The sequence below is a fragment of the Rhinoraja longicauda genome, chromosome 8 (assembly GCF_053455715.1).
Source record: "Rhinoraja longicauda isolate Sanriku21f chromosome 8, sRhiLon1.1, whole genome shotgun sequence".
Taxonomy (NCBI): Eukaryota; Metazoa; Chordata; class Chondrichthyes; order Rajiformes; family Arhynchobatidae; genus Rhinoraja; species Rhinoraja longicauda.
This window is the reverse complement of record NC_135960.1, coordinates 43,817,303-43,833,942: the sequence shown is the minus strand read 5'-3', so window position 1 is coordinate 43,833,942 and position 16,640 is coordinate 43,817,303. Positions and strand designations below refer to the sequence as shown.

General features: G+C 41.1%; 1 protein-coding gene across 1 annotated transcript in view; it reads left to right on the top strand.

Annotated features, from left to right (window-relative positions):
- The window catches only part of ttc21b (tetratricopeptide repeat domain 21B), a 53,449-nt gene that overhangs the window by 21,509 nt on the left and 15,300 nt on the right, over positions 1-16,640 (top strand). Inside the window, exons 13-22 of the mRNA XM_078403788.1 lie at positions 275-432; positions 2,789-3,013; positions 5,136-5,374; positions 7,617-7,689; positions 8,013-8,123; positions 9,581-9,719; positions 10,505-10,611; positions 11,278-11,466; positions 14,047-14,157; positions 15,658-15,739. Coding sequence (XP_078259914.1) covers positions 275-432; positions 2,789-3,013; positions 5,136-5,374; positions 7,617-7,689; positions 8,013-8,123; positions 9,581-9,719; positions 10,505-10,611; positions 11,278-11,466; positions 14,047-14,157; positions 15,658-15,739 — 1,434 coding nt within the window. The remainder of the gene's footprint in view (positions 1-274; positions 433-2,788; positions 3,014-5,135; positions 5,375-7,616; positions 7,690-8,012; positions 8,124-9,580; positions 9,720-10,504; positions 10,612-11,277; positions 11,467-14,046; positions 14,158-15,657; positions 15,740-16,640) is intronic.

Here is a 16,640-nt window from a genome sequence, read left to right as displayed (position 1 = left end):
GTCACAGGGAGAGCGTACAAACTCCATGCAGGCAGCACCATAGTCAGGATCGAACCCGGGTCTCTGGCGCTGGCGAGGCAGCAGGTCTACCACTGCGCCACTGTGCCGCCCAAACCTCTAACGCAAATGAACTGTGTGTAAAGTGGACGCATGAATAGATAAAATAATAGACTAAGGAACTGTTTTGACAATATTCCTAACTGATTACGAACTGAAAATGCTGCAGGAAGCAGCGGATTTAAACTTACAGCTTTTCTGCTTTGTTCTTTAACAGGTGATGTTGATGCCGCCCAGCTCAATCTGCAGCATTGTTTAGAACAGAATCCGTCATCTGCAGATGCCCATCTCCTGATGGCCCAAGTTCACTTATCTCAAGAAAATTTCAAACTCTGCTCACATTCCCTGGAAATGTGTTTGAGTTATAATTTTGAAGTAAGTAATAACGTCCAAAACATAGAACAGTTCAACACAGGAACAGGCCACGATATCCCTGCCGAATATGGTGCAGTTAAACTATTCTCTGCCTGCACATGATCCGTATTCCCCTCTTTCCCTGCATATCCCTGTGCCTATCCAAAAGCCTCTGAAACACCACTATCATATTTGCCTCCACCCCCACTCAAGCAATGCGTTCCAGGCACCCACCTACAGTGCCCTCCATAATGTTTGGGTCAAAGACTCATCATTTATTGATTTGCCTCTGGACTCCACAATTTGAGATTTGTAATAGAAAAAATTATATGTGGTTAAAGTGCACATTGTCAGATTTTAACAAAGGCCATTTTATACATTTTGGTTTCACAGCAGTGTTTATACATAGTCCCCTCATTTCAGGGCACCATAATGTTTGGGACACAGCAATGTCGTGTCAATGAAAGTAGTCATGTTTAGTATTTTGTTGCATATCCTTTGCATGCAATGACTGCTTGAAGTCTGCAATTCATGGACATCACCAGTTGCTGGGTGTCTTCACTGGTGATGCGCTGCCAGGCTTGTATTGCAGCCATCTTTAGCTTATGCTTGTTTTGGGGGCTGGTCCCCTTCAGTTTTCTCTTCAGCATATAAAAGGCATGTTCAATTGGGTTCAGATCGGGTGATTGATTTGGCCACTCAAGAATTGATCATTTTTTAGCTTTTGAAAACTCCTTTATTGCTTTAGCAGTATGTTTGGGATCATTGTCTTGCTGTAGAATGAACTGCCGGCCAATGAGTTTTGAGGCATTTGTTTGAACTTGAGCAGATAGGATGTGTCTATACAGTTCAGAATTCATTATGCTACTACCATCAGCAATTGTATCATCAATGAAGATAAGTGAGCCAGTACCTTCAGCAGCCATAGATGCCCAGGCCATAACACCCCCACCACCGTGTTTCACAGATGAGGTGGTATGCTTTGGATCTTGGGCAGTTCCTACTCTCCTCCATACTTTGCTCTTGCCATCACTCTGATCAGTTAATCTTCGTCTCATCTGTCCACAAGACCTTTTTCCAGAACTGTGGTTGATCTTTTAAGTATTTCTTGGCAAACAGTAACCTGGCCATCCTATTTTTGCGGCTAACCAGTGGTTTGCATCTTGCAGTGTAACCTCTCTATTTCTGTTCATGAAGTCTTCTGCGGACAGTGGTCATTGACAAATCCACACCTGACTCCTGAAGAATGTTTCTAATCTGTCGGACAGGTGTTTGGGTATTTTTCTTTATTACAGAGAGAATTCTTCTGTCATCAGCTGTGGAGGTCTTCCTTGGGCTGCCAATCCCTTTACGATTAGTACGCTCACCAGAGCTCTCTTCTTAATCGTTCCAAACAGTTGATTTTGGTAAGCCTAAGGTTTGGCTGATGTCTCTAACAGTTTTATTCTTGTTTCTCAGTCTCATAATGGCTTCTTTGACTTTCATTGGCACAACTTTGGCCATAAAAATGGCCTTTAATAAAATCTGACAATGTGCACTTTAACTACATGATTTTTTTCCATTACAAAATCTCAAATTGTGGAGTAAGAGGCAAATAAATAAATGATGGGTCTTTGTCCCAAACATAATGGAGGGCACTGTACATCTGTTTATAAAAACTTGACCTGTGAATCTCCTTTAAATTTTCCCCCTGTCACTTTATAGCTATGTCTCTTGTCTTTGTCATTTCCACCGGGGAAAAAAAGGTTTTGATTTGTTATTCTATTATTGCCTCCCATCATTTTATATACCTTTATCAGGTCTTGTGATATATCAGAAGTTGACCATGAGGTCAGCATATTGTCAAGTGAAATTTTAAACTTTCTTTAATTTCCAAATTATTTTCGTAATGTTAAGATCTTTATAGAATTCTAGAAGTGAATGCCTCTTTTTATTCAAATTTTCAGTCCTTGAACATAGAACAGTACAGCATAAGAACAGACCCTACAGCCCACAAGGTCCGTGCTGAACATGATACCAAGTTAAACTAATTTCCTCGATCTGCATGTGATCCATTTCCCTCCTCTTCCTGCATATCCATGTACCAATGCAAAAGCCTCTTAAATGCTATCCTATCTGCCTCCACCACCACCCCCGGCAGTGCATTCCAGGCACCCACCACCCTCTGTGCAAAAACCTTGCTCTGCGCATCTCCTTTAAACGTTGCCCCTCTTACCTTAAAGCTATGCCCTCCAATATGTGACATTTCCACCTCTGTGAGAAAGGTGGCTGAATGTCCAAGTCACAATCAACACTAGGAGAAAGGTGAATAAATAAGACAAAAGCAATTCGAAACCTTGATCTTGTTTCCATAATTTTAATTAATTTACTGTTCCAGGTTCGGGAGCATCCTCTGTACCATTTGATTAAAGCCCAGACGCAGAAGAAAATGGGGGATGTTCAGGAAGCCATTAAGACCTTGCAGATCGCTACAGGTTTACCTGCGATGAAAAAAACTGGAAATACATCCAAATCTAAAAGCAAAATCGTTGAGTTTAGTGCAGCCGATCGTGTTTCCATTTTCCTGGAGCTGGCAGATGCCCACTGTAGCATCGGAGAACAGGTAATACAGAGGGTTGCTTTCCTTGTAGTACTTTCTACATAAAGCAGAATAATGATTGCAGTTTTTACAATTTAAGTACGATTTGGATTCAAGCAAATTGTAATTTCAGATAGGTGTTCTGGAAATATGATAAAACCCAACCTTTGTTCTTATCCCAAGTTAGAGTCATAGAGTCAGACAGCACAAAAACAGGCCCTTCGGCCCAACTCGTCCACAGCTAAGCTGGTCCCATTTGCCTGCATTTGGCCCATATCCCTCTAAACTCTTCCTATCCACAGAACTCAGGAACAGCTTCTCCCCTTGCTGACATCCGGCAGAAGGTACAGAAGCTTGAAATCGCACACCACCAGACTGGAACAGTTTTTTCTCTGTTATCAGGCTTCTGGTAATGGTCCTTCCATTAGCTAGGGTACAGTTCAATTCACCTCTATCCCCATTGCAGACATTGGAATTTGTCTTTGGAACTGGTGCGCTACAATGTTGAGAACCATATTCTGTAACCTGTATCTTTGCTTTATTTGTTGCACTTGGGTTTGATGTGATTGTATTCATGTATAGTATTATCTGATTGGATTGCATGCAAAACAAAGCTTTTCACAGTACCTCGTGCCGCTGTACCACTGTACGTGACATTAATAAACTTAACATAAACCCAACCCTACCCATGTAGCAGTCCAAATCACTTTTAAATGCTGTTATAGTACCTGCCTCAACTACCTACTCTGGCACCTCGTTCCACATACCCACCAACTTGTGAGGGGAAAAAATGATCTTCTGGTTCATCGCACCCTAAATCTATGTCCTCTGCATTTTGATTCCTCTGCCCTGGGTAAAAGGCTCTGTGCATTCATTAAAACTCCATTCTCAGTAAAACACCAATAATCCTCCATCTGATTTATCTGAGTTCCCATTGGCCCAGCATTGGGCATAACAGGTCATCCTTATCAGTTCCCTCATCCACTCACCAGCTCCCAGGTCCTACTCTCTCTTCCAATAAACCATGCCCTCGGTTCTCCTGACACATTGGGATCTTGTTCCCATGTTGTCCATCCCTTGTTGGGGCCTCTGTTCATGCGCACCCATCCCACTCACTATGTTCTGATTCCTTTGCTACCTTTCTTCTCACTGGGGACCCACACTCCCTTGCTAATAGTCGATATTTCTGGCCGGGACCCTTCTTCAGACTGATGGAGTTGGGGGAAGAAAGTTGGAAAAAATAAGCAGCAGGACAAAGCTTGGCGAGTGATAGGTGGATACAGGTGAAGAGAGTATTCAATTGGCAGATGGGTGGACAAAGGCCAGAGGTGAAAAGGAGACAAAACGCTGAGGAATTCCAGCATTCTTCCCCCTACCACAAGTCTGAAGATGGGTCCCGACCCAGAATGTTACCTATTCATGTTCTCCTATTCCCTTTAAACCTACCATGTTCTCTGGAAAAAATGTTATTCTACTCTGGAGCATTGGAAATGATTGTACATTTAATATCTGTGGACGATTAGTGGGATAACATCTGATAGTCTAGAAAATCTTTTAATGGTTCAATGGTTTATTGTCATGTGTGCAGAGATGCAGTGAAGAGCTTGTTCTGCATGCTATGCAGTCAAATCATACTGTACGTGAGTACAATAGATCCTCTTCTGGAACAGCACGCAGACAGTCGCTACGTTCTGGCGCAATCTTGCAGCTTTCAACTCTGAAAAGTCCAATCTTGGTCCAAGGAAATCTGCAGTTTCTTATTTTCTCACTTTAAGGCCCGGTGTCCTGGCGGCACTGGATCGATGAAGTAGGGGTCAGCCTGGCCCAGTGTGATGCCGTCGGCTCCTTCCACCGCCGCTTTATGCAGCTGCCGCAGGCTGCGCTCGATCCGCTCGCTCACCCGCCTGCTGTAGGGCCTTAATCTAGCATCATCAGTCCCGAGCGCACCGGAGTATTGCAGCTTTGCTGTATTTGTATAAAAACAGTTGTATTATTATTCACAAGCAGTGAAGCATTTTTTCCAGATCTTACACCAGCCTTTGCATAAAATACAAGTTGCTTGCTGCTTTTCCACAATCAAATGTTATATACAATTATACGATGATATTCTTACAGTGATAAAAATACTTATTTTCTGTTTCTGTAGCATGAAGCTGCCAAGGTGATGCAAGATGCTATCAATGAGTTTACAGGCACCTCTGAAGAATTAAGAGTCACAATAGCTAATGCAGACCTTGCTGTTGTACGTGGGGATATAGAGCTGGCACTTAGCATGCTTCGAAATGTCACACCTGAACAGCCTTACTTTATTCAAGCAAAAGAGAAGATGGCAGCTATTTACCTCAATCAGAGGAAAGACAAGCAGTTGTACGCAAGCTGCTACAGGTGCAAACTCTTTGTTTCATACTGTGAACATTATTTATTTGTTTCTAATATATTGAAGATGGAACTCACTTCAAAGCTCAATTTGTATTTAACCATAGTTTAGTTTTGTTTATTATTTTTGTCACTGAAAAACTTTTGGAGCATACTTGTATGTGCACATAAATTTAAGTAATTCTGTCAGTCTGGTTTAGTTTAGTGTCACATGTACCGAGGTACAGTGGAAAAAAAATTGTTACGTGCTACAGCAAAAAGATCATACATGATTACAATCAAGCCATCCACAGTGTACAGATACAGGATAAATGGAACAACGTTTAGTGTAAAATATAAAGTCCACTAAAGTCCGATTAAAGATAGTTTGATGGTCTCCAGTGAGGTAGGAGGGAGTTCAGGGCCACTCTCTAGTTGGTGAGAGGACAGCTCAGTTGCCTAATAACAGCTGGGAAGAAACCGTAGTCATAACCAGTGCTTTTTTGTTCGCAAAAAGTTGCTATTAAAATTAAGCTACATTTATCAGTTATCACCATTTTTTTCTTTCATTACACCCAAATCTGTGAACACTTTAACTTGTAATATAATAACTGAACTCCAAGCTCCACAAACAAATGCTGCAAATTATTCACTGATATTGTCCCTTAGCTGAACACGATTAATATACATGCATGTCACATTAGAGGTGTTTATGAGGTGTTTGCAGTGCCTTCTGCCATGAACACCGTTCCAAAGTCAATCTTTAGAATCTGTCAGTTTTATATTTCCCATTATTAATTCCTCACTCTCATCCGAAAAGCAACTAACATTTACTTTAGCTAAGACACAAGAAACTGCACTTGCAGGAATGTTGAGAAAAACAGAAAGTGTTGGAGTAACTCAGTGTGTCAGGAAGCACCTGTGGGGAGATTGGACAGATGACATTTCGGGTCGGGATCCTTCTTTGGAATGAAGAGGGGTCTTGACCTGAAACATTGCCTGTCCATTCCTTCCAGGGATGCTGCCTGACCAGCTGACTTTTTCCAGCACTCATGGTTTACTTTAGCCACTTGGTTTTTGTATTCCTGTAGATAGTTTAAAAAATATTTTCTAGTATATATTCATACTTCATCTTTTCCCTCTTTATTCTTTGTTTTAGTCATCCTTTGCTGGATTCTAAAAAAATCTCTAACCCTCTGGGCTTTTACTGATCTTCACGATATTCTATACTTTAACTTTCATTTGATACGATTCTTAACTTCCTTGGTTAGTTACTGATGGTGTATCCTTATAAAACCATTCTTTGTCAAAGGAGTATACCATTGGTGAGGTTTATGAAATAAGCATGAGCGACAGCTGATCCACCACGTTTACATGTAATCCGTTATTCCAGTTCACTTTAACCAACTCATTGTAATTGCTTTTGAGGTCAGGACACGAGTTTCATGTCCATGTTTCCCACCATCAATATGAAATTTGAAATTGTATGATCGCTGTTTCCGAGGAAATTGTGTAATATGCGATAACTAATTCACCATAAAAATGAAATGGATGAGGAACAGGATTAATCACAATCTTATCAAATGGTAATGTAGGGATTGATATTGATATTAGCATTCATACATAATAAAAGCAGAATTAGGCCATTTAGCCCACCGAGTCTGCTCCACAATTCGATCATGGCTAATCTAGCTTTCCCACTCAACTCCAGTCTCCTGCTTTCTTCCCATAATCTTTGACACCCTTACTTATCAAGTACCTGTCAATCTCTGCTTTGAAAATACCAAATGACTTGTCCTCCACAGCCGTCTGTGGCAATGGATTCTACAGATTCACCACCCTCTGGCTAAAGAAAGAAATTCCTCATCTCCATTGTAAAGGTATGTCCTTTTATTCTGAGGCTGAGCCCTCTGACCCTAGACTCTCCCACTGTGCCAAGATACAATGTAAAGCTTTATTTTGAGTGCTACACAGCCAAATCATACTATACATGAGTACATCAGGCAAAAGAGAGAGTGTGTCTTGCAAACCTAAATGGAGTTAGAGCAGAATTTAGCCACACAGTCGTAAGTCTGTACGGAGGATAGTAAGATGCTTAGAATGCACCCTTGCAGAGCACCGGCATTGGAAGTCATCGTGGAGGATGTTTTATCACCTATCCTCCCAGATTGTTGTCTCTGGGTCAAGATGCCAAAAATCAAAGATGGGATGCTGACTCCTAGGTCCAGGAATTGTCCAGGAATTATATGTATAATTTTACATTTTTCTTCAGGGACTTAATTGACAAATTGCCTGGACCTCACACCTTCCTTTTGTTGGGTGATGCCTACATGAATATTCAAGAGGTAAGTCGTTTAAATTTTCACGTGAATTTTATTTGGAAATGTCCCTGGTAATTCAATGAATCTGTTTTTAAATACAAAATGGCATTGAGTATATGTGCATGCTTGCATGTGCATGTTAAGTGTCAGTGTTTCAGTAATACATTCCTGCCTCAACTTAAATATTGGAAGACAATTTGATGTTAGTCATACCGTAATTATATCCCATGAAGATGATGGTGTTCTTGCATTTCACCCTTCTTCAGTCTCTTGGGATGTTGTTTTGCAATATTAAATGTGAAGTATAAATGGCAGTCATTGTTACTTAACTCTTAATTCCATTGCAGCCAGAAAAGGCCATTGATATATATGAGAAAGCACTAAAGAAAAATCCAAGAGATGGAACTCTGGCTAGCAAGATTGGAAAAGCTCTTATTAAAACACATAATTATGCTAAGGTCTGATCTAAGTCTGTTTCTCTGTTAGACTCGAAGCTGCCTAATGAATTTTCTCTTCTATGTTTTACATTTAATATTTTTTGATTGTTTCTATGGAAAATTGTATAAAGTGTGGCACATTTTAGGATTATTTATTCATGATGAGTCAATCTTCATTCATTGAGTTTCTTTTATAGTAGTGTGAAAAGACCAGATTGCAATCAGTTTTTAAAATCCTTGTTTTCATTGCACCTCACCATACTTGTGCATATGATAATAAACTCAAAGGTTGACACAAAATGCAGGAGTAACTCAACAGGTCAGGCAGTATATCTGGAGAACATGGATAGGCGACGTTGCAGGTCGGAACCCTTCTTTAGGCTGATTGTAGGGGGGGTGGCGGGAAAGAAAGCTGGGAGAGAGGAGGGGCAGGACAGAGCATTTAGTCTTAACCAGCATCTGCAGTTCTTCGATACAATAAACTCTGCCTTATCTTGAGTTGGAGGCACATGAAACTGCAGGTGCTGGAAGATTGGGCAATGTTCATAGTGCTGGAGGAGCTCAGTTGGTCAGGCAGCATCTGTGGAGGGAATGGACAGATGATGTTTTGGGTTGGCACCCTTCTTCAAACTGACTTGGCTTGACTCGATTTTAGCAATTCAAAATTTAATATAGTGAGATAGAGATTTAAGGACATAAAGACATGTGCGCTTATACAGTCAAACAGTGTTGAAATAAAATATCTTAATGGTGGAGAAAGGCAGGTAAACTGGTGAATGTAATGGGTATTCTCAACTAACCTCACCAAGGATTAAAGAGTAGGGAAAAAATCCTGACAAGGTACATCAAAGCTAATATCAGATGTTTTTCCTGACAATTAATATGTATTGATTGCAAAGAAAGAATTGGTTGTGGCATTGTCTTTCCATCTTCTGTGGAACCCAACACCAGCACTATTTTCACTATTATACATATAATAGTGAAAGGCCTGGATAGAGTGGATGTGGAGAAGATGTTTCCAGTAGTCCGAGAGTCCAGGACCAGAGGGCACAGCCTCAGAATAAAAGGATGTAAGGAAAGGAGACAAGGAGAAATTTATTTAGTCAGAGAGTGGTGAATCCGTGGAGTGCATTGCCACAGACGGCTGTGGAGTCCAATTCTTAGGGGATTTTTTTAAAGCGGAGATCGATAGGTTCTTGATTAATAAGGGTGTCATAGGTTAGGAAGAGAAGGCAGGAGAATGGGGTTGAAAAGGAAATATGGATCAGCCATGATTGAATGGCGGAGTAGACTCAATGGGCCGAATGGTTTAATTCTGCTCCTATGACTTAATTAACATATGTCGTGCTATCTGGGGAAGAGAGGGAGGGAGAAAATAGGGGGGAATTAATTCATTAATAAATTAATTTTCTTTGTTTTGTACAATATTAATGGCAGCAGAGTGTTTTTAATCTCTGAAATTCATATTTCCCTCGTAGGCAATTAATTATTACGAAACAGCACTGAAGAGCGGACAGCAGAATTTTCTTCGGTATGACTTGGCTGAGCTCCTATTTAAGCTTCGACAGTATGAGAAAGCAGAAACAAATCTACTGCATTCATTAGAACATGACCATGGTAAGACTTTTTTAAATAGTGTGAATTGTCCACTTTTGTTATTTTATAAATAAAAGTATATTTGTTTCATTTTTAGTTTAGAGATACAGCGTGGAAACATGCCCGTCGGCCCACCGTGTCCGCGCTGTCCAGCAATCACCTGTACACTAGTCCTGTCCCACATACAAGGGACTATGTACACGCCAATTAACCTATAAACGTACATCCTTGGAATGTAGGAGGAAACCGGAGCTCCTGGAGAAGACCCACATGATTACAGGGGGAACGTAAAAGCTCCATGCAGACAGCACCTGTAGTCAGGATTGAACCCTGGTGTCTGGTACTGTGAGGCAGCAACTCTACCGCTGCGCCACTGTGCCGCCCCTGCATGTTGTAAATTGATTGATTGAAAGACAGCATGGAAACCGCCCTACGGCCTCCCGAATCAACGGCGACCATCAATCGCCCGTTCACACTAATTCAATGGTATCCCACTTTCTCATCCACTCCCTACACATTAGGGGTGATTTGCAGAGGCCAATTAACCTACAAACCTGCACATCTTTGGGATGTGGGAGAAAACCCATCATTTTACCAAAACTGCGAAATGTGAAAGACGTATGTGATTTTGTAAACCGGCAGTTCCTTGTGTCTGAACTTATGTGAGTGCCATTTGATATTTGTAAAATATCATGTTCTTTTGATATATGGCTGGGACTTACTTGATTACCCAGCATAGATTCAATGGGCCAGGTGGCCTCAACCTGCGCTATAATAATCCTGTTTTCCTTTCTAATTTTTTCCAGTAAATGATCTTCAAACATTGATGGAAGATGCACGCTATTTAATGCTGCTGGCAAAAATATATAGCAAGAAGAAGAAGACTGATGATGCTATCCTTGCATTGCAGAGGGTGAATAGGTTTTTATTTTTTTGTGCTTGAATATAGAAAGATATAGCTTTGAAAAAATTTACTTCTTCAAATTCTGTCTGCAAAAGTTGCCGTGAAATTAGTTGCCCAACTTGCCTTTTAATATGTTCATTTTGTGAAAATGTTTTTTTATGAAAAATGTTTTTCGATTTTTTTTAGATTTAGAGATACAGCGCGGAAACAGGCCCTTCGGCCCACCGAGTCCGCGCCGCCCAGCGATCCCCGCACATTAACACTATCCTACACACACTAGGGACAATTTTTACATTTTACCCAGTCAATTAACCTACATACCTGTACGTCTTTGGAGTGTGGGAGGAAACCGAAGATCTCGGAGAAAACCCACGCAAGTCACGGGGAGAACGTACAAACTCCTTACAGATGGCGTCCGTAGTCAGGATTGAACCTGAGTCTCCAGCGCTGCATTCGCTGTAAGGCAGCAACTCTACCGCTGCGCCACCGTGCTGCACCGTTTATGCTTTTATTTCTATTCTTCCTTTTAGGTTTTTGGTAAACCATCACTAAAGATTACAGAGTTGTTCTGACCATGCATATTATTATTGATCAACTTGTAATTATTACATAGTTTGTTAATATTTTATGTGTTTTTAAAATATGACAATTGCCACTTTCCTTATTTTGTTCCAGGCACGAGAAGTCCAGGCTCAAGTATTGAAACGTGTTCATTTGGAACAGACCGATGCAGTCCCTGCCCAGAAACAACTTGCTGCAGAAATTTGTGCTGAAGTGGCCAAGCTTGCTACAGAACAGCGGGAGTATGAGAAAGCAATTAAATTCTCCAAAGAAGCTCTAGTCTACAATGAGAATGATCACAAGGTTAGTGCTGCAGATTCTAAAGTAGTTTAGAGTCAAGATTACTTTAAGATTGCAGAGAGCAGTAGACACTGGTGGTCCATCACAGATACTGCCCTCCCCACCATCGAAGGGATCTACAGGCCTCAAGATGGCAACCAGCGTCATCAAAGACCCACACCATCCTGGCCATGCTCTCATCTCGCTGCTACCAACATATTGGAGCCTATGCTTCCTGAACCATGAGTTCCATGTTGAAGAACAGCTTCATCTTAACAACAATCAGAACACTGACTTTAGACTTTAGAGATACAGTGTAGAAACAGGCCTTTCGACGCACCAAGCCTGTGCTGCCTCACCATCACCGATACCGATTACCCTTACACTACTGCTATCCTACACACCAGGGACAATTTACAGAAACCAATTAACTTACAAACCTGTACATCTTTGGCATATGGGAGGCAACATACGGAGAAAACCATACGGAGAAAACCCACGTAATCATAGGGAGAACATACAAACTCCATGCAGACAGCACCCGAGTGCAGGATCGAATCTGGGTCTCTGGCGCTGTTAGTCAGCAACTCTACTGCTGTGCCACCACTGCACAACACTCCTCAACATTGATCTACATTTACAGTTCCACATGCCCCTTTATTAGTTTTTTGCCTTCTGTAACCACCTTCATTAATCTATTAATCAGATAGTTTCATAAACGTGATAATCATCAGAAAATATAGTCTCACCTTTATAATATCCATCTCATCCCTGCCCCCCCCCCCCCTTATAATTTAAAAAAAAAACTTGGTTTCTCATTTTCCCAGTTCTGAAAATAAAAGCAAGAAAATGGTGGCACAGTGGTGCAGTGGTAGAGTTGCTGCCTTACAGCGTCAAAGACCTAGGTTCAATCCTGACCTCAGGTGCTGTCTGTGGAATTTACATGTTCTCTCTGTGACCACCTGGATTTTCTCCGGGTGCTTTGGTTTCCTCCCACATTCCAAAAGCGTGCAGGTTTGCAGGTTAATTGGCCTGTAAATTCTTCCCAGTGTGTATGGTAGAACTAGTGTACAGGTGATCGTTGGTCAACATGGACTTGATGGGCTGAAGGGTCTGTTTCCACGCTGTATCCCTAAACTAAACTAAAAGGAGGGGAGAATCAGAAATAATCCAAAAATAGACATTACAATAGTATTGCACGCATCCTCAGGACTCGCAAGTTTTGGACTTATTTGACAGGTTTGGAAATTCTTGATCTCTAATTGATTTTGAAGTGAGTGCTTTGCCAGGCCATTTCGGAAAGTAAAGATTCATTCACATTGCTGTGGTCTGGACTCACATACAGACAATGCCGGAAAAGCTTAGCAGGCTTTCTTTGCGTGAAAGCAAGTTAATGAACAATAAAGGGCTTTACAACAAATTGGCTGTTTTGTGGTCATTACTAATATTAGGTTCCATAATTTATTTCATGAATTGCATTTAAATTCCCCGGTTGCTTTGAGGTAATTTCAAATTATCTTTCCTGATCCACCGTGCATGCTTCTCAATTAGTGGTTTAATAATTTAATGACTATGCTACCTTCCTGTTTACTGCCTGGTAGCGATTCTCATCCCTTGTCTTTATAGTGCTGGGCTGCCTGTGTCTGTACATTTTGGACGTCTCGATTGTAATCATGTACAGTCTTCCACTGACAGGATAGCATGCAACAAAAAAGCTTTTCACTGTACTTTGGTACATGTGACAATAACCAAAACTAAATTAAACATGGTTTATTGATATGTTTTTTCTCCTTTAATTTCGGTGGAGTTTTGAAAAACATGGCGGTATATTTTTTTCAGCTGCTTTTCCTGCACATTACTGAATCTGCATTCAACACTAGAATGTTTGGAAAACCAGTCATTCAATCTGCTGTTTTCCAGAAGCAAGCACATGAATTCTGCATGTATTGCCTTATTTTTCCTGACAGATTGGCAAAGTGTGGCATAATGGTGGAGCTAGTGGAGGTACAACAGTAGCAATTCCTGAAACTTGGGAAGTCGAGGTAGAGATGGGGAGAGTGGTGGTGGCAGTCTTGCTAATTTAGAATGAAATTACTTCAACAATGGCAGAAGGTGTGATGAGAAAGAAGCACAGCTGATAGAGCTGGTGCTCACGGCGCCAGAGACCTGGGTTCGATCCTGACATTGGGTACTGTCTGTGCGGCGTTTGTAAGTTCTCCCAGTGACTGCGTAGCTTTCCTCTGGATGCTTCAGTTTCCTCCCACTTCCCAAAGACATACAGGTTGGTAGGCTGATTGGCTGTTAGTGTGTAGGATAGTGCTCGTGTACGGGGATTGCTGATCGGTGTGGACTCGGTGGGCCGATAGGCCTGTTTCCGCGCTGTAGCGCTGAAGTAAAGTCTAAAATTTGTAGGTTAACTGGCCTCTGTAAATTGCTCCTAGTGTGCAAAGAGTGGTTGCAATGGTTGGGATAACATAGAACTAGTATGAACAGGTGATCAATGGTTGGTGTGGACTCTGTAGGCCAAAAGGCCTGTTTCTATGCTGTATGTTTCAATCCATCAAATACTTTGACCTGCTGATTTCCTGTTTCTTTCTGATATAGGTGATGCTGGAGCTTGCTCGTTTATACCTTGCTCAAGATGATATTGATGCCTGCCAACATCAGTGTGCTATCCTGCTGAAGAGTGACCAAGACAATGATGCAGCTACCATGGTAAGTAGAAATGCAAGCATAACTCAATTCAACTTAATGCTGCCATTGGCACATGAAATGTGAACTACAGGTAACCCTAGTGTTTTGACAGTTCAGGTAACAGAAACTCACCCCTTACAGAATTCACAAATCATTACCAAATTTTCTGGGATATGGAATTAAAGTTTGCTCTTTCAAATTTATGTGAGAAAAAAAGGTTAAAAAATAAGGATGATTTTTTTTCCAACCTCCATTTCATGAAGCACACACATATATCTTGCACTCAGTATCTACCCTTTTGCTCTACCTGTTGTGCTTGAGTTTGATGTGGATACAAGGAACTGCAGATGCTGGTTTACAAAAAGAGGTGGAGTAACTTAGCAGCTCAGGCAGAATCTCTGAGAGTATGGATGGGTGACGTTTCAGGTCTGAAGAAGGGTCCCGACCCAAAATGTTGCGATCCATGTTCTCCAGAGATGCTGTCTGACCCGCTGAGTTACTCCTGCACTTTTGTGCCTGGACTTGAGTTTGACTTGCTAGTATTTATGAATAGTATTATCTGGTTTTATTGGATAGCATGCAAAACAAAGCCTTTCACTGTACCTCAGTACGTTATAATAATAAATCTATACCAAATTACAAGGCTTCAAATAATGCTGAGAATTCAACTAGCTAGAAGTTACAAAAAATGTTAAATTTCCTTCAATAATTCTGCATTTACAGTGGACTTTATTGTTTAAAATGTTTATAAATTGGTGAAGCTAATTGAGAAGTATACTATTTAGCTAGCTGACAAATTTCCACCCAGATAGTCAGATTAAAGTATATACTTAAAGTGAATTACGTTTCCAGAACCCAAGTCAAGAGACACAATGAGCAGATGGAATTAAATATGTAGTAATTTAGTCTGACAGCACGGAAACACGTGTTTTGGCCCAACTCATCCATGCCGACCAATGCTGCTATAGCACATGCCTCAAATACCTCCTCTGTTTGTACCATTTCCTTACCACCTCTGTATAAAAAAGTTTTTCTTCAGGTTCCTATTAAATCTTTCCCCTCTAAACTCTGGTATTTGATTCCCTGATCTAGGTATAAGATCCTGTGTGTAGGAAAATAACTGCAGATGCTGGTACAAAGACTGTGCATTCACCCTATCCTTCGCATGATTTTATATACCTCTATAAGAACACACCCTCATCCTCCAAGGAATAAAAGCCCAGCCTGCCCAACCTATCCCTATAGCCCTTGAGTTCTGGCAACATCATAAATCCACTCTGCACTGAAAGCACAAATCTTTCTGAAGAGAGAACCTCTGATTTCATGACAGCCGAGGTACAGAGAGGAAATTGGCATCAAAACAACTGATGATGTCGGTAAAGTCTGAAAGCTATGACTATTTTCATGAAATGTCCAGTCTTCATATTACTTGAGGAAATTACTGGCAAATGTGTTAAAACATTTAACTACCAGTCTTTTTAGATAACATTTATTCTAATTTGAATCATGTTCATGTTGTAGATGATGGCTGATTTGATGTTCAGAAAGCAGGATTCTGACCAAGCAGTATTTCACTTTCAACAACTGTTGGAGCGCAAACCAGGTAAATATTTCAGTTTATTATTCTGAATAGATTACCTCTTGTAAAGTAGTCAGTATTATAATTAAGCCAAAAATGGATTTATGTTCAAAACAGTGGTTATTTACCATTCCTGAGAACATTGATATTGTGACCACACATCCCTTTCAAGATCCCCTTTGATCCTGGCCACAGCCATGCAAGCCGCAGCCATGTCCAATTGGAGTTAATGGACCAATTAACCCAATCCTATGGACCTACCCCTTAGAAACCCTGAAGGACCAGTGGGAGCAGAGAGAGGAAGCTGTGGAGATAATTCTAAACCCTCTTGTTTATCGCTGGGAATAAAGCCCATCGGGTGAGCTCACCTTACTGATCCGCCGTCATGACCAATGCCACAGTGTGAGATCAAATATTTCTGACCCAACCAGCATAAACCTGGCCAAGGAAGTGGGTATAGAGGCAAAGAGTAGGAATGAATTTTGCATGTTCTTTAATGTATGTTCCAAGTTTGGAGTACTGTGCGATTTGAAGTGTCTGGCCATCATTGCTATGGCTGTACCAAATGGAACAGTAGCAGTATTGAGGAGTGTAACAATGAAACACATTATTTCATGGATCAGATTCAACTATACTCATTCAGTTAATCCCAAGGAAGATCAAGCTAATAGAGTCCATGCTGACCATCGATCACCCGTTCACACTAGTTCTGTGTTATCCCATTTTCACATCCCTGCTTACAGATTAGGGGCAATTTACAAAGGGCCAATTTACCAACAAACCCACACGTCTTTAGGATGTAGGAGGAAACCGAAGCACCCGGAGGAAACCCACGCAGTTACAGGAAGAACATGCAAACTCCACACAGACAGCACTCGAGATCAGGATCGAACCTGGGTCACTGGTGCTGTGAGGCAGCAACCCT